Genomic DNA, 26,862 nt, shown 5'->3' with positions numbered 1-26,862 from the left:
TTAATGGGGTCTAGATCTCAGCTGAGTCTCGAATGTTAGAGACGCTTTTTGCTTTTTTAAGGAAGTGAACTCCACGGGTCATCAGTGACTATCCTGTGCCACAAAGGGAGCTGTTTCTCTATTTGTTCATAAACAGTGTTCCATTTGTTATATTTTGCATAATTATATTGGCATTTAGAACAATGATTTAACTTCAAACTTAAATTTCCACTGTATTCAGTAAATCTATTTAATATGTGTTACAGCTTTTAAATGTGAGATTATGATAGAAGATACCACTTGTAGGATTCAGATGTTATTGCCAAGTAATAGCACTATAGCCATTTCTGGAGTTATATTTCAGGTTATGTGCAGTCGTGCATAATTATTTACTTAGTATAAATGTGATCATTTTCTACTGCAAAAGGTGGAAGTACAGTGATCAGTAATATACAGACCCTATCAAGTTTAGTGGCCTGAGCTATACCCATCCTACTGATCTTAAGCACTAATATTTCCTACAGGATATTGGAGCATGAGCCCTAGTATTATACTTTCTGGAATGATACGCTAAGGTCCATTACTGTTTCTTATTTTTGTTGTCTCCCTCTTTAGTCTAATTTGAGAAAAACGTAGGGGTTAGTGTTCACAGAAGCCAACTGCATGCCTAAGTAAATGCCACGCAAGCTAGGAAGAAAGCAAAGTTTAGAGTAAATGTGGCAATGAAGAAATTCCAGAATTTAAATTAAATTTTCAGGTTTTGAAAAATGTTGGCCATATAAGTACAGTTGACCCTTGAACAACACAGGTTTCAGCTGTGTGGGTCCACTTTTACACAGCATTTTTAAAACAATTACAGTACAGTACTATAAATGTGTTTTCCTTATGCTTTTCTTAATATTTGCTGTTCTATAGCTTACTTTATTGTAAGAATACAGCATATAGTGCATAAACCCTATAAAATATGTGCATTTGACTGTTACTATTGTCGGTAAGGCTTCCCGTCGCCAGTAGGCCATTAGTAATTAAGTTTTTGGGAAGTCAAAAGTTATTTTGACAGGTTTTCGACTACACAGTTTTGGGGGTGGGGGGTGGTGGGGATCAGAACTCCTCACCCCTGTGTTGTTCAAGCTCAACTGTAATTAGGGGCACTCTTCATAGAGGTCGTATGAATGTTATTCTATTCTTTTATTCAGACAAGGAGAAAAAGGTGGAACAATAGCATTTTATAATGTATTCCATCCTTGTAAAATTTAACTGTGTGGTAGACAGTGTTGAAATGCAGGGTTTTATTTAGCAGTCTTAAAATCTGCTGTAATTTTACATAAAATGGCTCATTGATCGGTAGATGACAGTTGAGGTTTTGAAACCAAAAAATTTACTTATTTTTTTAATTTACCATACCATCAGGCTGATGTGATGCTTTAAGAGTATTTTATCATTTTTAAAAACACTTAACATTTTCTCATGTTTTTAGATCTAGTTATTTTTTTGTTCTAGTTATTTGAGGTTCTTAGTCTGAAAGTTAAAAGGGGAATAATTTTCTTAAATGGCAGCAGTAAAAAGGTATGGGAAGATGTTATTTCAGTGTAATGAAGCTTAATGAGTTTTAATCTTTATGTTTAGCACATATAATCTCATACCTCCTGTTTATGTGAAGTTGGCTACAAATAAATGCCGGAGTTATAAATCTCGCTCAACAATGGATTCCCCATTAAAAAAACACACCTTATTTAGGAAATACACTCTAGGGCATAGGATATAAAGTGAGCTCTGGGAACTTAGAGTAATAATATTCCTGGAATCCATGCTAGGGTGTTCTCATATATGTTAAGACTTTTTTTGACTTTCTTAAGGCTAGTCTTTTTTTGAAAAGAATGGTATTAAGAGTCCATTTTGCTTATTTTTGTTGTTGTTGTTAAATAAATTGTGAGTTAATATTTGTAAGTCACTTAGGAACTGATACATGGTAAGCCCATAAAAATGTTAAGGAAAAACTCTTGTCAGACTGTAAGGTGTAAAACTTTAGTTGCTTAAAAAACCTTATATTAAATCAACAATATGAAAATTTAAATACTGGGTCTCAAATTTGGGTTTGATATCTTAGAGACTATAAGTAAGGCTCTTTTTCTTTTGTTTTGTCACTTGCATTATTAAAAATTTGGAGTTGTGTTTTATTGGTTAGTTTCATTTGATAAATCTCATCACACTTTGATTTCTGTAATTGTTTATCCCCTTCTTTTGTTACGTGTTTTTTCCATAGCCATTCTTTGCCCCCTACCTTTACACGCCAAGGTATTACCCTGGCAGCTCCCAACACCTCATCTCACGTCCATCAGTAAAAACGAATTTGCCCAGAGATCAGAGCAATGGCCTAGTAAGTATAAAAAAGGGTAACTAAAATATTAATCTAATAAGACACACAGACAGCAGTAGAAGTTTGGTTATTTCCTTTCTGTAACAAAAGAATGCAACTTACTTTATAAATAGTCTTAAGACAGATAAGCTCTTACTAACATAAAATGTATTTTGTTTTCATTTCTGGCAAATGTCTATGGAAGGAAAATGACTAGCGGCCTCAGTGAATAAATGTTGAGCTGTTTACAACCAGAGTTTCTGGCTTAGAGTTCAGTGTCTGTTACCAAAACTCTAAAAACTAAAGCTTTACATTTGCTAATTTCTAATATCTTTTTACAAAAATATACATACATGGTATCTGTGTGTGTGTGTGTGTGTATTTATATATATGTATGTATGTTAGCCCTATGGTATAAAAATTCGAGGGTATATTGGAAGAGCATTTTAATTTAAAGCAGAAATTAAATAGAATTAGGGAATTACTTAAACGTATGATTGACTCTAATCCAAAACAAAATACATTGTAAAATATTATGTGTTCCTGATGGTCAGCTTAGTTTAACAATTCACAAAAAGAAATTTCTTGTTAATATATTTTTATACATTAGAAGGTAAAAGCTATAGAACTTAAACTGTTATTTCAAATTTAAATGTCACTAGGGGAATCGACTCACAGCCAGGTTTCAGTGTCGTCTGTGATCATGTCAGCATCGTGTCCATTCGTCATCCTAGTTTGCCCCCCTCACCTTTCACCCACGCTCTTGTTTTGTGTTGTTAGGAGGTTATCAAGGAGGATGCTGCTGAAGGGCTTCCTTCACCCACAGACTCCTTGCGGGTAACGGAGTAGTCTTGTGGTGGGAACACGAACCTGTCATCGCTTCTGCAGCCATAACAACTGTCCTAGTTGTGGTGACAGCAGTCCCCTAACTCTGCGTCTGTGCTGTTGTGGCCACTAGCGTAGAGTAGCTGATACTAATCGTTATAGTTCATGGATTAATTTAAAAGCTAATGTTTAACTTTACCCTTTATTTCCTCCAGTTTTTCCCCTTTTTCAATGACGTGGGATGGGCTCTTTTTTTATTGTCCAAGGGCAGGATTTTTCTAGCAGCCTTTAGGAGTAGTCAGTAGGTGGCATATGTTCCTTAGTGTTGAGCAATATTTTCACCTTTGATTATTTTTCTTAAGCCGACAGTTGGTACTGCACATGTGGAATACTTTTGAAAGTATCCAAAATCACCCTCAAGACCACAGAAGGACATTAGAAGCTCGGTGGTGTAGACCAGAATGCATCTGTAGTGACGCAGTCTTAATCTGGGTGTCCACAGTTTGTGAAACCCCAGTGTGAATGTAGTGCTATTTTTCTTGACCTGTATTTTTATTAAAATAAAATTGCTAGGTAAACAGAGGTAGTTTATTATGTAAAGGGAATTATTTAAACCTTTTTGGGCCAACACCTTAAAGTGGAGTTTCTTAAAAAAAATTGTATGGGAAATCATTCCGTATATTTGTTATTCAGGACTTTGTATTTAATAAGAAATATGTTTACTGTGATGAGCCTTAAAATCTTCATTTACTCAATATGGAATTTAGGAACCCAGTTTGTATTTTACCTTCTTTTGATTTATTTGCAGAATGTTATGCCCATGTGGACATGATCAGTTTAATCTAGAGCTCTGCTAAAGTGTGGCTTGACAGAATTAACGTGGGGGAAATACTACATCCTGAGCTTATCCGTAACTTTGAACTTAAAACATGCATTTGGGTAGGCAGTAGTTTTTACATTTTAATTTTCTTTGAGTTAATGTTAGTAAGAGAGGAAAGAGAACCATTTTGGTGTTTTCATTGAGGAGTTGATGATTCCTTTTAAGTCATTAACATTTCAGCTGAAGTGTTTGAGTGACTCCAATTATCCAGGAATAATAGACACAATAAACCATAATAATTCTATTTGGGTGTTGGGGGAATCTTTAATGCGTGGATCATTGCCACTATATGCAAGAATGACTTTTAGTTTAGTCAGAGAGCCCTTCATACATACATTCATGCATGTAATGCAATTCTCTAAGCTAAAATTCCTTAGCAAACTTTTGATGAAAATCAGATACTGTGAAGAATTTGATTGGTCTTAATGACACAGACATGCTAAAATAGTAGCTATTCCTATGCTTGAGTATGTGGACAAACACTTGTAATTAGAAGATATCTGTAGTTTCTTTCAGGGACCAGTGAAGGAGCATTAAGCAAATTTGAAATGAGTTTTTGAGGAAGGGGAAATAATGCAATTCTTGTGATGTGTTTAGAAACCCAATAACAAAGGATAAAGGTGCTCTGCATATATTAGTGCCTTTGTTTAGTGAAATAACCGTACTGTTTGCTCTCCTTTTAATATTAAAAGATAGTTTTGTGATTGGCTTAGTGAATAATAAGTGCTTACCAAGCTTTCTTTGCTTTTAAGAAATTAACAATGACAGTAGCATGTAAAATTTGTTTGGTAGAAGACTAGTAAAAATAGACACTTAGTTCAAACCCAGATCAAAAGCAGTGGTGGAAATGTGAAGTATCTGTACTTGGAAACATTGTCTAGGATTTTTATAGCTGAACCAACACAGAAATAGTTAATATAAAAATTATTTAACCCTTCGGAGCTCATATGGCTTTCCAGTCCTGTGGTAGAAAGTTTTGTATTTCTGAGATAATAGGATTCTGGGTCAGGTCTGTTTGCTCATTCAGCTGTCCCCCCATATGCAACAGCTGATGATAAGAGCTGCTTATAGATAAGTCAGGAGCTACACGAACGCTTTTGGATAAATTGTCATTACAGACACAAAGTAATGAGTAAAAATAAATAAACAATACCACCAATAAGAGGAAGACCATAACGAGTTAACCAACTGTTATTTTCAACATAAGTGGTCCCATCTTTTTTTACCACAGGGAATTCTGATAAACCTTTAAAAAGTAGATTCACATTAAGGAACATTGTCATGAGTATAGCTTGTGAAGGCCAGCCAAGGACTTCCAGATAAGTTATAGGTATGTCCGGGTGTTCAACAACAGTGAAGAGGTAAAATACAAGACTCTATGCTAACTTTAAAAAACAATTTTATGTAGAGAAAATACATGTCAAATCTTATAAAACTGGGGAGGAAGATTAACACTGGACCCAAGATATGTTCCCCAGAAATCAGAGCTCGAATGGACTGTGGTTTTCAAACTTTTAAAGCAGAGAAGTTTTTTTCAGAAATGAAATACTAATTAGAACTCTAGTTCATAAAACCAGTAAAAGTGCAGGTGTGGCCCCCACCCTGGACTTGCCTTCCCTTTTGAGGGGCCGCAGGAGCACTAGGACCCGTGGCCTCATTCAGCTCCACAGTGCAGAACTTTCAGGACTGGGTCTGAGAGACTTGTCTGAGGTGCACAGGAGGGGAGGGCCCGATGTGGGGCCGGAGCCACTTGCCCGTGTCACAGCCCATTCCTCAGACTGTGCTGCTTTCTTCGCCCCTGTTAACACTCAGCATGCCTTAGCCAGGTGTTCGATCTGAAGTCCCATAGACCCTACCCTGGTGGCTAGCGCTTTGCCTTGGACAAATTACTTAACCTCCTCGATGCCCAACTTCCTCATCTGGAAAAAGCAGACCTACCACATAGGTCTGATGTAAGGATTCCTCAACTTTAGGACACTTTCAAGACTTAATTATTATTATTATTACTACACCAAGGCCAAATTTTATGGAGCTTTAAAGACTCGAACTAAAAGTGTTTCATGTTAAATTACCTGTCTCAGGAGTAGGAGTAGTGTACAGATACCCAGTCAGTGTAGGTTAACTCTGCCTTTCATCTGCTGATGCTTCTGTTGGTTTGCTTTCTTAGAATTTAGAAGGATTTCTGGGCTATTTGAGTGCTCCAAATACTTTAAAGTTGTGACTGCTTTCCAGGGAATGTACGTGGTGCCTGTGCTTTCTTTCAGTCCAGGTCCCGCTAGAAATAATGGCATCCGAGCATCTGTGACCATGAAGGGGAGGACCAGTGGGGAGGGCTTCTCTCAGGCCGGGGAGCCTCCGTGGCATTCTGGTATGGTCTTTCAGAGTTGCTCTTAGCAGTACTGGCGTCGGTTTTTATCTAAGGTCTGCTGCTCATGGTGGAAACCGTATTTCACTGAAAAGCAGTCCTTCAAAAGCAGGAACGATACAGCATTTCTTCCCTTCTTATCCTTCCTTGAATTACTTAGTGCTGAGTTCTACAGGTCCCTGTGTGATCGCTTACTGGCTCAACAGATCTGTTGAGTGTCTACCGGGCACCATCCTGGTGGCAGACAGCAGCGGACAACACTGATGAAACTCCTGCCCACATCGAGCCTTTGGGTTCAGAGGCTGCCAAGGGAATTCTCTGGGCTCCGAAGTCAGTCATTCTCAGGCTTCTGTGCCACAGATTTACTTGATACCTTCAGGCAGCTACATACCGCACTGAAAAGTCATGAAAAATTGGGGCGCCTGGGTGGCTTAGTCGGTTAAGCGTCTGCCTTCGGCTCAGGTCCTGATCTCAGGGTCCTGGGATTGAGCCCCACATTGGGCTCTCTGCTCAGTGGGGAGCCTGCTTCTCCCTCTGCCTGCTGCTCCCCCTGCTTGTGCTCTCTCTCTCTGGCAAATAAGTAAATAAAATCTTTAAAGAATTAATTTTTTAAAAAGGCATGAAAAGAATTAGTACTCAGTATTATTGTGAAGAACTTCAGAAGTGCAAAGACAGAATTAATGACAGTATCCTTATTTCCCGCGTGCCGTTAGAGATCAATGAAAATTGATGAATTAATAAAGGTATTAAAATGAAGGTCTTGGTTTTCATGAAACTGGATGCAGTTGGCAGAGTAGCTATAAGTAATTAGCAAAAAGAAGAAGAAAAAGTAAAGTAAAAAAAGATGGGGCTGAACTGTAGATAATTTTTATTTCCACCACTGGCTTAGAACTTTTAACCTGTTTGCAAACAAATGTATATCCAAATCAAGCTGTTTCTCATTGTTCAGGAGCAGAGTTGGACGAGAAAGTTAAAGATGCCTTGGGTAAGAAATGGGCTCGTTCTAGGTTTTGTTCAGGGTGTAGGATTCGGGCACACACTCCCGGCCTCCTCTCAGTGGCTTTTCTCAGCGTCATTCACACTTTCTAAAGTATATTAGAAATGTGTTTTTATTATTCTGTTTCAGTATGGAAAAGTATTAACTTATTTTTACTTCCATGATATAGTGAAAAATTGTGTGCACTTTGGGCTTGAAAGTCTTTGTGCCAGCCTCAAACTCAAGAAAACTTTTCTCCCTAAGCAATTAATAAACTGGCACAAAATTGATGGAGAGATTTCCACAGAAATATATTGCAGTAACGAGATCACAGACATCCTAGAGTACAATTAGAAGTTAAAAAATAACAATCACATTCATTGCAGTTTTAGTACTTTTTTTTTTAAGATTGCCCTAAAAGGTAGGTTAAGCCTCGTCTGTTAACTTTGACCTCATTATTACTTCTCATGTAATTTGAAGAATAAGTTATATTTTCTAACTAGGTTGACAGTAGCTTTCTTTTGTGTTTCTAGTATCTTAGACTAAGCTGGCATTTCATTAGGACTCCTTTTTAATATTTTTTTCGAGTCCTCACAAATATATAGAGAGATACGTGGTAACTTTCTGCAAATCCTATTTATGAGGTAAATTAGAAAGCAAGGTTTCCATTAGGTACAGCAGATACTGAGTAGGTCAGAAGGAGAACATCTGACATTAGGCTAGCAAACAGCAAAGCCCTGTCCTTTACTGAAACTATGACTCATGGAACACTGCATCAAAAACTGATGTACTGTATGGTGACTTACATAACAATAAGAAAATAAAATAAAAATAGTCGTATTGATTAAAAAAACCCAATATTGGAAACTAATTTTGAATCAATATTGTCAGTCCTCTGTAGATTAATTTAACTATTTAACAGTTTTTGCCACCAGCCTGATGGGTACCTAATTCCGTGCCTAATGGGTACAGAAAAATGGCATCTGCTTTGAATTGGAGCTTTTTAAAAATCTCCATCACTAAAATTAGTTATGTTAATCATGGTATGCAGATATTTTTTGCCGATATAGTGTAAAGCCATAAGGCTGTTAAGGCCTTTCTTTTTAGATGCTGTTTTAATGTATCTCTCATGTGCCAAATGCCCAATGAAACAAAACCCAAGTGTGAAAAGTAGGTTTCTGAGCATTAAGTGTAGGGTGGCTAGATAACAGTTCATTTTATGAAGTGATCATGTGAATTCCAAGTGCTTGTATTCTTATTAAATTGGTTAACTTTAGCTGTAGTGTTTTAATCAGAATATTTAAATGTTAATTTTATGTTGGTATGTGGTAGAAAAACTGACTTTTAGAGCAAGTTTTATTTAGTCCGTTTTCTTGTTGAATGTATGGCCCATGTGTCATTCGTTTAATGGGAAGACTATGAATTTTGAGAGTACAATGATAAAGTTACCAAGCACGTGTTAATGACATTAAACTACTGTATGTGTGTGTGTGCGCACGTGCACGGCTGCGTGTGTTCCTTGCCCTGTGCTGCTGCAGAAGTGGTGTGTTCAAAGCTACGGAAAGTCTGAGGAGTGACAAGCGTGGTGCCTGTGTTTATTACATGTGCCTGTTTGATGTTTTACTTAAGCTCGTTTCCTTCATTCTGTTTTATTCCTTCCTTAAAGCCGTGTGACTCTGGGTTTAACAAGCAAAGACAGGTACAGAAATTTTCAGTGAAATCTTACGTTTCTTACTAGACTATTAGAAGCAATCACTGGCACTTTCGCGCTGGGCTGTTGATAAAATCGGTGCTTATTTCAGTGCCTTGGGTTTATTTTAATAGCTGCTTCCAGCCTTTGCACGGCATGCATTCTGGCTAACCAGTGCTAAGCTTATTTCATGAATTTACCGACATGGTAATGTTTCAGAGCGTAGTTATAATCTACTTACAATATGAAATAATACACTTACATCAAGGTAATTCTAGTCTGTTTTGTTATCTTTGCTTTTTCCTGAAGAAATTCTGATTTGTATGCATTTTGAAGTTTATATTTAACAGTTTAAACAAACTAACATCTTCTGTATTCAAATATCTGCATTAGAAATTTTTTAAAAATAAATTGTGTTATTTGCTGAGATGATCTGTTCTAGGCTTAGAGCAGGTATATTTCAAGTAAGAATGCATGATAAACTTGAATGTATTACCAGTCTTTGTATTGTCAAAGTAATATAATTAGTTTTCTAGTAATTTACCTGTTGAATTATTAAGTATGCTTTTTTCGTATCACTTTTTTACTCTTTCACCTTCCTTTGATGAGATTTCCACCCAAAAATCATTATTTTGGTTACTGAGATTGATTTGGTTTCAGAATAGTTGTATTATATGTGATTACTTGAGGAAAGACCTGGCAGATAATTACCAGTTCTCCTACTCAAAGAAGCATATTATAACATATTTTAATTTATTGATAATTTACTCTTTATCTTGATATAGCCCTACTTAAATCTAGTCAAGAGTCAGATGATAGCTTTGATGGAATTACAGGGATCTTATGTTCCTGTTTGTCTGTCTTATAAAACTTTAAGTCATTCGGGGAATATATATTTTCTACATAATCCCCAACAATAAGTTGTGGGGTTTTTTTTTTTTTTTGAGAAGTTATGTTTTCAAATAATTGATAAAGTACAAGTGTTTTAAAGTTATATGGAGCTTTCCCTTTCGAAGGACGAGAGAAGTATCAGTCAGCAGGTCTCTCTTGCTGAGTTCCCAGATTCCCTGTGGAAATAAGATACTCTAAAAGTTTACATTTCTCCTAAGCTGGCAGAGTTAATTTATTTTACGCCTATTATACTTTTCCTTTTCAGCACTGTCAGAAATAGAGTTTTTTGGGGATTAAAAAAAAAAAACTTTTACTTTAAAATAATTTTAGACTTAGAAAAGGTACGAAAATAGTACTCTCTTGATGTTAACATCTTTCATAACTAGTATACTGTTCAAGAGCAGAAATTAAAGTGGTACGATTATGTTGACTAACTATAGATTTTACTTGAATTTCACCCATTTTTTCCACTAATGTAATTTTTCTGATCCAAGATCCAATCCAGTTGTGTTTGGTGCTAATTACTTCTTAGAGTTCTCTGGTCTGTGACAATCCCTTGGTTCTTCCTTGTCTTTCGTGACCTTAATTACCACTCTTGAAGAATACTGGTCAGATGTTTTGCAGACTGTTCCTCTACTTGGGTTTGTCTTTGGAGGCTATAGTACCTCTCATAAGAGACCCACAGGAATGATGTGATGCCCTTCTCCGCACGTCCTTATTAGTGCTGGGCCGCTTCTTACCGCTGGTAATGCTGGTAATGCTGACCTTAATCATTGGTTAAGGTGGCGTCTGCCAGATTTCAACGCTGTGAAGTTTTACTTTCTCCTTTGTAATGAATAAATATCTTGGGAGAGATACTTTGACACTCTGCAAATAACCTGTTTCTGCTTATACTTTTACGCATTAATTTCAGTACACGTTGAGGTATCTTATGTACAACCGCTATGACTGTGGTGGTTTCTTCATGGTAATTTTCTGTTTCCTTCCACATTTATGAATCCAACTCTATAAGGAAAAGCTGTCTTTCATTCTTCATTTATTCAATTATCTGTTTTCACTTATTCAGTTATTTCTTTACATCATTATGGACTCATTCTATATAGGATAAGTTATAATCCAGTATGATAATTATTTTGGTGATCAAACTGTTCATTTGTTGTTTTTGAATGAAGAATATCTTAAGTAGAAATGTATCCAGAGAGAAGAGACAGGTTGAGGAATAAGAATATTTGGAAGGCAGTATTAAAGATCATTTAAAAGATAAATATTATTCAGCAATACAAAGAATGAAGTGCTAGTACATGCTATCACATGGCTGAACCTTGACATTATCCTACATGAAGGAAGCCAGACATAAAATGTCACATGTTGTATGGCTCCATTTATAGAAAATGTCCAGAACAGGCAAGTCTGGAGACAGAAGGATTCCCTAGTTGACAGGGGCTGGGAGTAGATGTTGGAGGGATGGAGAATGACTGCTGATGGAGACAGGCATTTCGTTTTAGGGATGTGAAAATGTCATAAAATGAATTGGGGTGATGGTTTTATAACTCTGCAAATATAGTAAAAACTATTGAATCATACACTTTAAAAGAGAGAATTGTAGGGTATGTGAATTATAACTCAATAAAGCTGTTTAAAGGAAAGGAAGATAAAACAAGTTCGGTTATTAAAAATTCTTACAAAGGATTTTAAATTTCCATTGTAGATACTGAGGAATTATACCTTGAATATTGGCTATATCATTTAGGCAGAAAATCAAACTATGATTAGGGATATGAAAACTAAATTATGGAAATACTAATGTTTTGCTCTTAGTATTTTTGAAGCAGTGTAGCTTGGACCATATAATATATGGCATATTTAAAATTTATATTTCATTAAAAACAAACTATGACTAAAGATGTTTGGTACAGGATATTCCAAGTCATTAATTTCTATACTTTTCTGGGTCCGTCCCATACTTGTGAACTTGCTGAGATTCCCTGTCATAAAATTGATGCTACAGTCCCTGTTCGATATGGTCCATTCCCTAGCTGCATCTATATGTAATACCGATGTACGTTCTGTATGTACTATTTGTGTATATATTTATTTATCAGTTCTTAAGACAGCATCATTTATGCTTTCACATTACAAATAAAGTTTAACAATTGGCTTCTAGCCATTTTTTTTTAAGATTTTATTTATTTATTTGACAAGGACAGATCACAAGTAGGCAGAGAGGCAGGCAGAGAGAGAGAGAGGGAAGCAGGCTCCCTGCTGAGCAGAGCTCCTGATGCGGGACTCCATCCCAGGACCCTGAGATCATGACCTGAGCCAAAGGCAGCCGCTTAACCCACTGAGCCACCCAGGTGCCCCGAGGCCATTTTGGGTGTGTTATGGTGTACTTTTGTCCTGTTAATGGTAAAAGAAAATATAAATTTACACATCCTTGAGGATAGGATAAGTTTTACTTATTTTAAGATCAGATTGAACGGTAAACAGGGCAGATCATTTGGAACGTTGTCATTACCTGCTATGCTGGTTGGCTTGTCTTCTGTCCATTGTGGTTCTAGTTTCTTTAAACTTTTCAAGAATAGACTGTTAGAACAAGGAAAGTAGGAAGTTGTTAAGAACTGCTAAGTTAGGCTTCTGGCCCAAATCTTCTACTAACCAACTATTTATTCTGTGACTTTGAACCCAAAATTTAACCTCTTTAGACCTCAGTGTCCACATCCATGAATGAGGTGGTCCATATGTAATGGACCACGGGGCAAATACTTCTGTAGTATGTCACCACATTCAGAAAACATTTTTCTTCTAAGTAAATACTAGATTATTTATTCTTGTGATTTTTCTTTTAAATGAGACCAAATTTTAATGGATTGTATTTACTTTTACATGTGTTAAGAAGTAATATTGTTTTATATTTATATGTTTATTGTATAAATTCTTTTTTTTTTAAGATTTTATTTATTTATTTGACAGAGATCACCCAGGCGCCCCTATTGTATATATTCTTAAAGGGAAGTTTTAAATTCCTTGGATATAAAATATGATCAGGATCTGAAAACTTTAGCTGTCATTGATTATTCAGGTAGTACTTAGAGACATTTAAAGCTGTTTACTATAGGGGCGCCTGGGTGGCTCAGTGGGTTAAAGCCTCTGCCTTCGGCTCAGGTCATGATCCCAGGGTCCTGAGATCGAGCCCCACATCAGGCTCTCTGCTCAGCAGAGAGTCTGCTTCCTCCTCTCTCTGCCTGCCTCTCTGCCTACTTGTAATCTCTGTCTGTCAAATAAATAAAATCTTTAAAAAAAAAAAACTGTTTACTATAGGCACTTAAAAATTATTTCATAGATTTTATTTTTGCATTTTGTATTTTTATAATATAGGCATCAGTAATTTTCCCTCTTTGTTCCTTTTTTTTTAAACCCCTCCTTAAGGGCTGTACCCTATTCTTCTGTAGTCAGGCTGTAAACATTTGATAAGTTAGCCTGTGCTTGATTCATGGAATGTTTTGTCTTCTTAGAAAAATGGTTGTGATCAGGCTGTATTTGCTATAATACAAGCTACTCCTTAAAGCAAAACAGTAGCTAAATCTATCCCTTAATGGCATTTCCCATACTACACACATTTGCTGTTTTTAGCTTTAGTCTGAAAGTGTATTATTAATCAGAGTACCTCACTGTGCAACTCCGCGAGTGTTTCTCTCTCATGTGCTTCGTGCATCTGGCACTAACTGCTGTACTCTTCCATGGCTCATCTAGGGGTCAGGCCCAGCCTCAGGAGCAGCGGTATCACTGAATTCAATGAATGTGGATGCAGTATGTGAGAAACTGAAACAAATAGAAGGGCTGGACCAGAGTATGCTGCCTCAGTATTGCGCAACCATCAAAAAGGTGATGTACACCTTTACCTGCCGACTCAAAGTGGACCTGAGCGCGTGCGGGGTGGGCTCCGCGGGGAATGAACGCTGCAGTTTTAGCTTCTGAAAGTTGGATTCTCTGTTGGAATAGGAACGCTCCAAATGGAAACATGATTCTTATTATTTTGTACCCTAAAATTGCCCTATTATTCCTGAGTTTATAAATGGATAAAAGAAAATAAAGTAGCTGTATCACAATGTTATTTTTTTAACAGAGATTTATTTTATTTATTTATTTATTTATTTATTTTAAAGATTTTATTTATTTATTTGACACAGAGAGATCACAAGTAGGCAGAGAGGCAGGCAGAGAGAGAGGAGGAAGCAGGCCCCCTGCGGAGCAGAGAGCCCGATGTGGGGCTCGATCCCAGGACCCTGGGATCATGACCTGAGCCGAAGGCAGAGGCTTTAACCCACTGAGCCACCCAGGCACCCCGAGATTTATTTATTTTAAAAGAACTTTTATATGCCTGAAACCACAAAGTTGAAAAAACAATGTTATTTTTTAAATGACCTAATGTAAGTCAGAATGCCGTGGTGGGAAGAACAGAGCTCTGCGGAGCTTCGCAGTCAGAGACATGGCAACTCATGTCTCCCGAGCACAGCACAGAACCCTTCAAGGCTTTTTATGGTGTATTTGTTTTGTTTTTTTGTTTGTTTGTTTTTTTTTTTAAGATTTTATTTATTATTTATTTGACAGAGAGAGATCACAAGTAGACAGAGAGGCAGGCAGAGAGAGAGAGAGAGAGAGAGAGAGAAGCAGGTTCCCTGTCGAGCAGAGAGCCCGATGCGGGACTCGATCCCAGGACCCTGAGATCATGACCTGAGCCGAAGGCAGCGGCTTAACCCACTGAGCCACCCAGGCGCCCCTATGGTGTATTTGTTTATTGCATTATTTATTTGTGACTTAATAATTATCAGTATAAGCCACACTTGCTTCATTTTCCCCAGACTGTTACTTTCATGTCTTAATAGGACTTATGAGTATGTTCCATCTGATGAAACTCACTGGTCTGCTTTGTAAGACGAACACATTGGAGGAAGTTTCTTTCTTCCTAGGTCCTGTTCTTGCCCTTCTAGTAGCTACCGCAAAGTTGGACAGTGTTGCCCGGGATTCGGGAAGGCTTCCCATATTGTACAAGGCTGTGTCCCTGTTATAGTAGATACTTCTACTATGTATGCTTTTTATGCTTTTCCTAGCAGAGAACTACAGTGAACATTAATAACAAGCCTCTAATGTTTGCATACTTTAAAGAATGGCATCCGAAAAGCTTTGAAAAGAGTTATGAGCATGTGTAGATACCATTTTACTAATCTCAACCTACGTTTAGGAAACAAAAGTACGTTTATGTCGGTTTCCTTACAGATGTGGTTAGTGCTTAGCCCTGTTTGCGAAAGCATCAAGCACTGCCTTTCCAAGGTGCAAACCTGACTCCTCCAGGCAGTTGGGGTAGTGTCAAGAAAGGGTGAGGCCTCCAGTTTGAATCCTGGGCAATTTTGTTTCCATTATGACAGCATCTTCTTCCCACTCAGTTCTGCTTGCGCCCTGGCTTTGGAGGCCCATCTTAGCACCTGGTCTCTTAAGTGCAGCGAACTGCCTTGCATTTCTGCAGCAGGACCTCTGTCACAGGCCTGCTGTGTACACTCATGTCTTCAGAATTATCCCGGAGACTGAACATTGCATCATTTTTAAGCACAAGTATTCTATCATTTTACTACAGTTAACAAAGCCAGGTTTTGTATTGTGTAAAATCAGCAAGCCACCTATTATTAATAAATAAAATTCCATCTCTTCTCCTTTGGCAGAAATTAGAATTAGACCCAATAGTGACACAGTAATTTTTGGTGAATTTAATAAATTGGGGACTTAGTGGGTGGACATTCTTTATGGCCAAAGTTATCTAATGGAACTGATAAAGAGGCTTGTCGGAGTTTACTTCATTTAGAACTTTGTCTGTGACTGACAGACTTATAAGGACAGATGTCTTTGTCCCCTCCCAGGAGCTTCGTTCCTGTTCATATTTTACGAGACTAGAGGAGAAAAACTAATGGTTTTGTTTATTGCTCATGACAGAGTATAGGTAATTTTGGAAATAGTTGGGAGGGCTAGCTCTGGGATTGTTCCTGAAGAGTGACTTGTTTTACTTGCGTGACTAAGACACTTGGAAAAATACAGAGTAGCTGATGTTCAAAGTAAGTTGGCTTATTATTTTAATACATAGGATAGTAACCTTGTTTAGGTCAGTATTTTCTAGTCTGTAATGACTTTCTTAGTACTAAATGTAAATGTACTTTTTAATCACTGATAATTGAGATATCTCCTGTTATGTTTGTCTTTATACTTGCCTTTATTTTTATTCAGGCAAACATAAATGGCCGTGTGTTAGCTCAGTGTAACATTGATGAACTGAAGAAAGAGATGAGTATGAACTTTGGGGACTGGCACCTTTTTAGAAGCACAGTAAGATATTTTATGGTTATAGAATTATTTATAATATTGTATGAGGCAAATGCTATCATTACTGGTCCAAACTGCTATTTCTCTGTATTTTTAAAAAACCTGTAACAAGTGCATTTTATACTTAAGTACAACCCTTGTATATTATGTTATGCACAATATACACAGCAGCACGTGGCAACCTTTTCTTTGGGTATTTCACCTGGAACCTTGGTAAAGAGGTGACCTGCCAATTCTCCATGCTTTCACTGATGAAGGCTTTCTCTTTGAACTGCCTCTAGTAGCCTCCCCAGGCCTCTAGGCCTCGACTTTGGTGTCTGTCCTTGTCAGGCCTGCATCACCCAGTTTTAACAAAGATCATGTTAAGTCAGTTTAGAAACAACCCCCGCCCTCACTGGCTGATCATCCTTGGTCCCTGATCAAACTCTTCATTCCCTCCACCCCGGAGTTGATATCTGATCACCCTGGCCTGCCTTCAGTGAGAATCCTGTCAAATTGGTTCAGCCAGAATTCCCCCTTAACCTTGATGTTTCCTCCTAGCAATTTTCTACCCAGAGACCCCCACCCCAAAGCTTGCTATAAATGCCCTCTCGTCCATGCTGCTTTCTGGATTGAGGCCCGTTCTATCCTGACGTCTCTTTCCCCCCACTGCAGTAGTTTCTGATCAGAATCTGCTTTTACCACATTAGCTACTCTCCAGCTTTGGTTCTCTTTGACACACTACAGTTGCAACCTGTTTAGTTCTCCAATTAAATTTTAAACTAAAGTAATAATAACGTAATGGTCAAATTAGAGTGTGCTATGTATATGATGGTTTTACCATTACTTCTTTTAGTATAATTGAAATGAAAGATAAGCAGATACATTTCAGATTCATTAGAAACTCAGAAGTCTGCTTTCTCATTTTCATTATAATAACTTTATAATGTTTTATTTTTAAAAATGATTTCTAAAACTTCTAAAATGTGATTTGTCAGTGTGGATATTAACGTTATCTTTTTTCTTCTGTTAAAGGTACTAGAAATGAGAAATGCGGAAAACCAAGTGGTCCCTGAAGACCCACGTTTACTTAGTGAAAACAACAGTGGCCCAGTTCCTCACGGTGAATCCACTCGTCGCTCTTCACACAACGAATTGCCGCATACCGAGCTTTCCAGTCAAACTCCCTACACCCTGAACTTCAGCTTTGAAGAACTAAATACGCTTGGCCTGGATGAAGGTGCCCCACGTCACAGTAATCTAAGTTGGCAGGTATTTATTAAATGTCGTTTTTCATATTACCGAAGAGAAGTAGGGTGATTTTAATTCGCTGAGAATACGTTGGTGCGTTTATGTAGTCATTCGGAAAATACTTAATGAGTACTTCAGGGAACAAGACGGAGGGTTCCAAACCTATTCTTAAGGAACTGTATTTTTCTGGAGAGGACAGCGAGTAAAACAAAACAAAACATAGTTTTGGAAATGGGCAAGAACTGTCAAAGCAGTAAACTAGGGTAACGGCTCGGAGAGGAAATGGGAACTGGACTCGTTTGGTTAGGCTGGTGAGAGTTCAGGCTTCACTTGCTGTTTTCTTGTTAAATTCATCCATCAGTGGCTAAGATACATCTGTACTGGAAAATTGCCACATACGTTATCGCTTTGAGCAGCGTAATCTGTAATCTGAGCAGTACCAATACCCCGCGTTCGTGGATACTCCTTTTCCTTCTGTTGGCTGATACCAGGTGTGGGTGAGTTTCTTCTTTGGATGTTCTTAGCAGACAAGAGCCAGAGGAGGATCAGGAATAAAGAGGAAAGTGAGAGACACATGAGAAAGAATAAGGAGGGAATAAGAAAAATAAACTAGGGGGAAATGGAGTAGGATGCAGGAAAGAGAGGAGATAAGCCAGGGAGGAAACGCAGTTAGTCGCTCCAGAGAAGTGCTGCTGACGGGAGCCGTGTTTAGGGAAAGCAGCCCCTGGCGGGTCCACCGTTTTTAAGGCACTTGGGTTTGGTTTGGTACTAAAAACATTTTTTTGTCATTGTCATTATGTTTTTATATTACCAGGTGCCTTTTTCTTTATGTTGGGAAACTATTTTATAATTGGGTACTGACTGAGAAAAAATTCCCTTCTTTTATAAGAAGATAAGTTCACACTTGACCCTTTTGTCCCTGTGTTTCTGCAGTAGTGCTTCCCTTCTTTTCCCTGGGATTCCTTTTAGCATTCCATAAGAAATCTCTTCTCTGCTTTTCCACACTTGTATCTCCTCCCGTGACCTGGGAACTCCTAGCCTTCCCATTCATGCAACAGCTCTGCAATGGTCTTGTAATCTCAGTCCCCTTGTACTTTTAAAAATGACTGAAGACCCCAGAGGGCTTTTGCTTATGTAAATTTTATTCTGTATATTACATTAGAAATAAAAACTGAGAAACTTTAAAAATACTTACTAGTTTATTTAAAAATAAACCACTTACGTGTTAACATAAATAGCATTTTTATGAGAAACGGGAATATCTTCCAAAACAAGACAAACTTTAGTGAAAATGGGATTGCTTTGCAAATCTCTTTGATGCCTGGCTTAATAGAAGGCAATCAGACTCCCCCTTCCCCCCATATCTGCTTCTGCATTAAATCTTTTGTGACCTCACACATCATGGAGCCTCTGGAAGCCCTGCTGGACACACTGGTGGGAACGAGAGTGAGAGGCACTGGCAACGTCCTGTGATTCTCTGATGAGAGATGAGACCTCTGGGGTCTCATGATGAGAATTGTTGAGACCTCTGGGGTACCCGAAGTGGTGTGTACACACTGCATTTGAGAGCGGAGAGGTCGCTCTCTGAACAGTCCGAACCCACTCGCAGGAGACCTTCTCAAGGAGATGGGCCATTTTCTCCCCGTGGGAGGAAGACTCTGGGCCTTATTTCTGCTTCTTTGCTTCAGCCTTCACTATTATCCCTTTGTAGAATTCCTTTGTTGTTTTTCTTCCATTTCCCTTCTCTTTTTCCTAATCTGTATTCTTTACTCCTCCCTTATTAGCTTTTCTGAGATCTAAAGCAATTCAAATCCTAAAACTTCACATTGGAAATCAAACTTTTAAGAATACTTCATTTCTCTGTTTAACTGCTGGCCTCATGGCTTCCATTTCTGTTCATTTGGATCCTGTATTTGTCTTTTCTGTTGCTCCCTATACTTTATTCCTTTTAAATTATTATTTTTGGCATTTAGAGTACATTTTCATACTGTTAAAATTTGACAGAAACATGTCCTACAAGTTGAGAAAGGTTCCTTTTTTAAATTTCAAGGATATTTAGTGAATAATTCTTTTTTTTTTATTTAAACTTTTTAAAAATTCCAGTTAGTTAACATACAGTGTAATTTAGTTTCAGGTGCACAATATAGTGATTCAGCACATCCATACAATAACCAGTGCTCATCGGAGAAAGGTTCTTTTTAACATACATTGAAGACTTGAGTATTTTGTTTTTGAGATATACCTTTAGTTTTCTTTGTGTTTTCTAAGAGGAGTTTTTGTATTTTATCAATGAAGGTGACTTTTGCCTTAAATAAAAGCTAAAAGTTTAAAATTATAAAAATAGGTGCTAAGATTATTTGTTAATACAACCTTTAATTATACCTTTAAATATTAATAATAAACTAACATTATTAAAATTTATATAAAGCTTTCTAATAACAGTAAAATTATCCATAAGATCATAGCTTTTATTAAACTGTGTTATGTAGAATTCTTTTAAAAGAATTTGGTATTTTGAGGACTTTAAAAATTCCGAGTGTACATATATATTTCCTAAGTTGATATTTATTATGCCTTTTTTTTTTTTTTGCTTATTTGAAATCTTAAATTTATTTTTTTCTGTCTTCACAGTCACAAACTCGCAGAACCCCAAGTCTTTCGAGTCTCAATTCCCAGGATTCCAGTATTGAAATTTCAAAGCTTACTGATAAGGTGCAGGCCGAGTATAGAGATGCCTATAGAGAATATATTGCTCAGATGTCTCAGTTAGAAGGGGGTGCAGGTTCCACAACAATTAGCGGCAGATCTTCTCCACATAGCACGTACTATATGGGTCAGAGTTCATCAGGGGGCTCCATTCACTCTAATCTAGAACCAGAGAAAGGGAAGGATAGTGAACCAAAGCAAGATGATGGAAGGAAGTCGTTCTTAATGAAGAGGGGAGATGTTATAGATTATTCGTCATCAGGGGTTTCCACTAATGATGCCTCACCCCTGGATCCCATCACGGAAGAAGATGAGAAGTCTGACCAGTCAGGCAGTAAGCTGCTCCCCGGCAAGAAGTCCTCAGAAAGGTCCAGCCTCTTCCAGACAGAGTTGAAGCTTAAGGGAGGTGGGCTGCGCTATCAAAAACTTCCAAGTGATGAGGATGAATCTGGGACAGAAGAGTCAGATAATACTCCACTGCTCAAAGATGATAAAGATAAAAAAGTGGAAGGGAAGGTAGAGAGAGTATCAAAGTCTCCAGAACACAGTGCTGAGCCGATCAGAACCTTCATTAAAGCCAAAGAGTATTTGTCAGATGCCCTCCTTGACAAAAAAGACTCGTCTGATTCAGGAGTGAGATCCAGTGAAAGTTCTCCCAATCATTCTCTTCACAACGAAGGGGCTGATGATTCCCAGCTTGAAAAGGCGAATCTCATTGAGCTCGAAGATGATAGCCACAGTGGAAAGCGGGGGATACCACACAGCCTGAGCGGCCTGCAAGATCCAGTTATAGCTCGGATGTCCATTTGTTCCGAAGACAAGAAAAGCCCTTCCGAATGTAGCTTGATAGCCAGCAGTCCTGAAGAAAACTGGCCAGCGTGCCAGAAAGCCTACAACCTGAACCGAACACCCAGTACTGTGACTCTGAACAACAACAGTGCGCCAGCTAACAGATCCCATCAAAATTTTGATGAAATGGAAGGAACGAGGGAGACTTCCCAAGTCCTTCTGAGGCCTGGTTCCAGTTCCAACCCAACTGCAATTCAGAACGAAAACCTCAAAAGCATGACGCATAAGCGAAGCCAGCGTTCAAGTTACACAAGGCTCTCCAAGGATTCTTCAGAGCTCCATGCAGTGGCCTCTTCTGATAGTACAGGCTTTGGAGAGGAAAGAGAAAGCATTCTTTAAGAGAAATGAGCAAAAGCAGAATAGTATTACCCTACCCCTGGGACAAAATTGACCCACATTTGTAGTGAATCCATCCATGCATGCCGTCTTTGTATGCTTCATTCACAAATAATGAATGGGAAGGTCTTTGGTAAAAGAAGCATACACTATACACAGAGGAAAGCGTAAGAAGGGGCGATGGATCAGTCAGCCTCCACTGTCTTTGTAATTAGAAGCTTTAAAACTCACTATTGTTATTGGAACTTGCATTGGCACACAACCTCATAAAATTTTTTGAGACAAGATCTAAGTATAAAAATAGGTTAGAAATATCTTATTAGATAGAAAGGGCATGATTTGCCAAGGAAAATGGAAAGCTAGAGACCCCTTTAGGACAACATTCACTCATCAAATATTCAAAGGAAGACATGGTATTAGATGAACCAGAAGCAGATTTTGCTCTTCGAGGGTAAAAGATAAGAATTTACAGGTTATGGAGTAGCCCAGAGACTACTGTATAAATAGAGGACCAGTGTTGTATATAATAGACACATTGTTTAACAAGGGCTTTAAAATTTGATAAGAAGGTGAATGAACAGTGCTCAAAATAGAGACCCAGTGATGAGACCTTTCCGAGCTGCTAGGGGAGTGGCCTGTGGGGAGGGGCTGAGAACCTGCCTGGGACCTGGATACTGGCCTCCACATCCCAGACGTGGCTCTCACCCCATCCACTAGCTTGAGAACCCACGCTGGTCTCTTCTGTGACTCTTTTAAGTCATATACCCAACTTTTCTTAGCCTAGCAGTGAGAGGGAAAAACATGAATTCTTTCTCTGGAGAATCAGGGAGACACAGGTAATAATAGGCTCTGATACTCATGGGTCAAGAGAATGAGGAGATAATTACATCAGAAAGGTCAGTGTCACTTGACAAAGACAAGGAAATATTTAATCAAGTAAAATTAAATTATGCCTTCTATACCAGTGTAGAGTATATCTATCTACTTCATCTTTTCCAAAACTAGCATGCTAACCCCAGGGGAGGACCGTAAAAAAGGATATACTTTAAGAAGTTTTAAGATGTAACAAAGCAAGGGTAAAAAGCAGATAAAACTGGTGAGACTTTGCATTTATTCTTAGCAGGGTTAAGAGAATGACCACATTTAAGTATCATATGGACTAGAAGTGGACCCTGTCATCATGCATTGAATTTTTTTGTTGTTGTTTTAACATAGCCTATTTATGTAGAATTAATTTTGGCAGTATATCCTCAGTCACAGATAAGATCGTAGATGGTGAGATCGTAGAATGTGCAATTACCCAAAGTTAGTGTTACATTTGTGATAGTTTTTACTTAATAGATTTTTATTAATACACTGAATAAATTATTTAGTTGACCAGTCATTGCGCTGAATAGTTTTTGTTTGGGGTTTCATTGTCTTGATGTTTGAGTATAATCTAACATTTCCTTAAAGTGTTTATTTTGCATGACTTTAACAAATGTTTTTAACCAATTTAAGGCAGGATGTTATTGACATTATATATTGAAATGTTAACATTTTAGTATTTATAGTGGTTTAGTTCACAGTATTGTATAATTAGTAATTATTTCAGAGGCAATATTTTGTTCTTTTTCCGGTGAGTAGATGCAGCTTAATATCATTGTCGTACATTCTTTACGCTGTTTGTGAAGTTAATACTAGAGTATTAAGTGTACAAATAGATTTAGAGAACAATAAAAAAATTGCATGTTATTCTGACTCATGAATTTTTATTCACTACAGTGATGATTCACATTTGAGTACAAATAAAAGAGTAATTTGTGTGTTTGTTTTGTCGTATGTGTGTACAGTTTGTGAAAGATGTTCAGGTTCATGGAGCAGTCGCACAACTGGCAGACGTGTGCTGAGCTGCCCCACTAGTCCTTTGGAGGGAACTTGGCTCCTCGGTCCCCGAGCCTGAACAGTGCTGTGCTGGGGTATGAGTGCCCGACAGCACGACACTCCACCAGGCATTTCTGTAGCTGCAGGAAGTAGATCGTCCAGATCCTGGGAGGATATCAACTTAATTATTATATGAGCAGTATGGAAAAGTTTTCCTTCTCATACTGTAACAGAAATCGACAAGCCAGATGGCGTATTGAGTCATACCGTCATCCCTTTGAATCTGTATGTCTATGTGTGTGTGTGTGTGTGTGTGTGTGTGTATCTTTATACTGTATAGCTCAGTCTGGTCCTCACATATATGAAACTCTGCTTTAAGCTGGGTGGAACATGATAGAAAAGAAAATCGGTGCTTTAATCTTGCCAGTCCCTTCACTTCTGTGTCGCTTAGAGTTTTACCATATTTTATAAACCATTCTGCCTTCACCGTAAGCCGTGGGTAGTTCTGTTCACGTAGCAGAACATTAAGCCCAGTCATTCACCTTGGACATGTGGAGTGGTGGGTAGGAGTACAGCCCTCCTGCAGGGGAGACTGGAAATGGAAGGAAGCTATTGACATCTCTCAATTGATAAAATTTTCACAGTGCTGAGGGTGTAAGGTCAGCACCCAAATTCTGGGAAATTTAACCATTTGTAACTGAAATCAACATTTCCAAAATTGATGGGAAAATCTGTTTTTGTGTTATATTTTATTATGTAAGTTTTAGTAGTCAATAATTTTAATTGCCTAACCAAGTAATTTTAGAAATTTGTTTGCTAAAATTCTCAACTTGAGAACTCCTTAGGTCATTTGCATGCTGTAGTGCTGCAGTAACATACATTTTAATCATGATTTTTTTTTCCTTACAAATACTAACCATTAGAAAATACTGTTTGAATGAAATTAAATTCTTTAATCTTCTGGCTAAAATACTTAAAAGGTTTTAAGACTACTTAATTTTTGGTTGCACCAGGAATTCTCAGCCTATTTAGAAGTATCCCCGAGGTCAAAAATCTCTGAATTCCTGGCTCACTCTTGAGTAAATCAACACAACTGCCCAGAAAAGAGGTCATTGTCCCCTTCACTTTGTGGATGAGTGACATTGAGGGAAAAGCAGGTAAAAGGGAAGGTGCGATAAAATTAACTTCGGCAAACACTTGAGACTGAACATCTTGGTTCCCTTATTCCCTACCTGCCCTTCTAGACTTAAGCTGACACTTGGCAGAAGGGAAGAAGCAGGCGGGGAAACTTCTTGCTTGGGGTTACTGGTGAGGGCTATCTAGCCTGGGGCGGGCTATTTGAAATGATGGTATTTTTAATTTCCAGGTGGTGGTGCGCCTACCCTTCCCTACCCCATAATTTCAAGCATAGGCCATAATTATGAAAATTAATTGAAAAATAGAAATTTATATATAACAGTGAGCCCACACTGGATGGTCTTTTAATGGTTCAGCACTTCAGAAAGGTTGAGAATCCTTGGTTGAGACTGATTAACTAGAAAGAGAAGTTAAAATCTTACATAATTTTAAACCCTTTCATGTCTAGGAAGAAAATGCGGCCTTTGAAATAGATACATCTTCAGAGGATCCAATTTAAACTAAGGTATGTAAAAAATTAGTTTTCAAAGTCAACTAGTTTTAAGCCATTTGTTGGATACAATTTTCACCAATTAGAGAATTTGTATTCTTACCGCTTTAAGAAACAGAGTTAAGTAAGAACATCTAAAACCATCGCTGGAAATGAACCACTTCACAGCCAAAGCTTTGTAAGTAAAATTACTAGTAAAGCACAGTCTTGGTTTACACCGTCCTGAGTCTGCTGTGCCCTGGTCCCTGGGGTGGCCGAAAGGTTTCAGGGACTTGGCCTTACTTGAACTCAGAGCAGAGAACTTCCTAAATGGGACGTGGGTGTCTTGTATGATTAGCTCCACCCTGAATTTCCCATTACAGTGAGGCATTAAGTAAATAAAGGATTTTAAGAATATAAAAGGGTCCTGGAGAAGAAAGAACAATTGACTCTTAGTAGTACAACTCTTTAAAAAGCCCATGGAAATGTCGATGATTTGATCTCACTGGAGTGAGGAACAAAGTTGGCAGAAACGTGAATTACACAATACTGTGGGGTAAAGGCGGTGTGATTGTTCCCGAGCACACGGTATTCTGAATGTGTCCGGGGAGTGTCATCAGCAGTCATCTGTTTACAGAGAACACGCTTAAGTCCCGAACTTTCTGAGGCTGAATATGGTTTTTGTAGTGCTATTGACACCAGTGATAGACATCAGGAGCCCTTGCTTAGTTTTGCCAGGATTTAACAAAATGTGAAATAATAGATCAAACCGAATTATTAAAATTTGAATAAATGACGTTTTACTCTTAAGAGTTACATGCGCCATATTATTCAAATTAAGAAGCTGTTTGAAATAACTAAGATGGTCTTGATTACCCACTATCATTTTCTAATTTTAATATATATTTTATACTTATTTACCTTGTTTTCTTTCAAGGCAACAAGGGCTCTAGGTCTTAGTACCCTGCCCACTAGACCATTTCTCGTGACAGTTTGGTTAGCTTCTCACGCTCGGCTTCCTCACCAAACCTAAGGGGGTCAAGAAGATACTACCTACCACTCAGTAACCTGCTACCAGTTGCTGGAGAAGAGAAATGTTCACCTCTGCCAGTTTCCTTTCCTAGTAGTTGTAAAGTTTGAATTGGTTTTAATGAAGTTTTCTGTTTATGAAATTCTAGATGAAAGCCCAAATGCATAGCAAAAAGCATGTCAATGAACTCCACATAACCCGGCATTTGTATCTTCTAGCATCTTCTTGGTCAAATATCTGATAAAAAGTTAGATTGTTATTTTAAAAATTCCAGCTCCCGCTGCTAGCATGTGTTTCGGCCAGCATGTTTCTGAGAACTCACACTGTATATTGTTCTCGTTAATGCACATTAAACTCTCTGTGTTCCTAAAAGTTACTTTCTTTTGGAGTTCTTTGTGTTTTTCTTCCTCTACCTTTAACCTGACTTCTTTGGCTCCTTTTCATCTTAAGTTTTTTTCTATTGTCATTATTTATCCGCTTTTGCCTCGAAGCCTTCTTCAGACGGCAGAACGGGACGGAAGCTCCAGCAGCTTTCAGAGCGAACCTCGGACTAGGTTCGCGCGGGGACCTCGGGGCCGTCCTCGTCAGGCGAGGGGCCGAGGCCGCGGCGGACCGGGGCGCACGGAGCCTGCGCCGCGGCCATGGCTGCGGGCCTGGGTCGCCTGGACGCCGCGGCTCTGCGTCTGCGCGGCGGGTCCGGCCGTCGCGTCACGCCCGCCCCCCTCCCTGTCTGGCCCCCGGAAGCTTTTCGATCTGGGGCGCCGGGAGTCTGTCCGGACTCTTACAACGACCCCCCGGCCCCGGGCAGGGTCTCCCCAGCCCGTCCCGAGACGCGCCGTCGCTTCCAAGTGCCAGGCCCTGTGTCGCTCGGGGGTGTCTGTCACCCCCTCCTGCGCTCGAAGCCCGTCGGAACC

The 26,862-nt window shown here is 38.5% G+C and overlaps 1 protein-coding gene across 20 annotated transcripts in view; it reads left to right on the top strand.

The window, feature by feature from the left end:
- KIDINS220 (kinase D interacting substrate 220) overlaps window positions 1-26,324 on the top strand; it is a 108,780-nt gene extending 82,456 nt beyond the window's left edge. For 4 of the 20 annotated variants that reach the window (XM_047743798.1, XM_047743795.1, XM_047743797.1 and 1 more), the window contains exons 25-32: window positions 2,243-2,356; window positions 3,116-3,172; window positions 7,355-7,390; window positions 9,048-9,080; window positions 13,713-13,844; window positions 16,233-16,331; window positions 17,343-17,579; window positions 20,190-23,183. In XM_047743798.1, the coding sequence (XP_047599754.1) occupies window positions 2,243-2,356; window positions 3,116-3,172; window positions 7,355-7,390; window positions 9,048-9,080; window positions 13,713-13,844; window positions 16,233-16,331; window positions 17,343-17,579; window positions 20,190-21,452 (1,971 nt within the window). In that variant the 3' untranslated portion in view covers window positions 21,453-23,183. Of the gene's footprint in view, window positions 1-2,242; window positions 2,357-3,115; window positions 3,173-7,354; window positions 7,391-9,047; window positions 9,081-13,712; window positions 13,845-16,232; window positions 16,332-17,342; window positions 17,580-20,189; window positions 23,184-24,897 lie in introns of those variants that run through there. The other 16 variants (XM_047743802.1, XM_047743801.1, XM_047743814.1 and 13 more) reach the window with 13 other exon arrangements.
- Window positions 26,325-26,862: the final 538 nt, after the last annotated feature.

The sequence above is a fragment of the Lutra lutra genome, chromosome 9, assembly GCF_902655055.1.
Source record: "Lutra lutra chromosome 9, mLutLut1.2, whole genome shotgun sequence".
NCBI classification, from domain to species: domain Eukaryota; kingdom Metazoa; phylum Chordata; class Mammalia; order Carnivora; family Mustelidae; genus Lutra; species Lutra lutra.
This window is presented reverse-complemented; position numbering and strand designations above follow the sequence as displayed.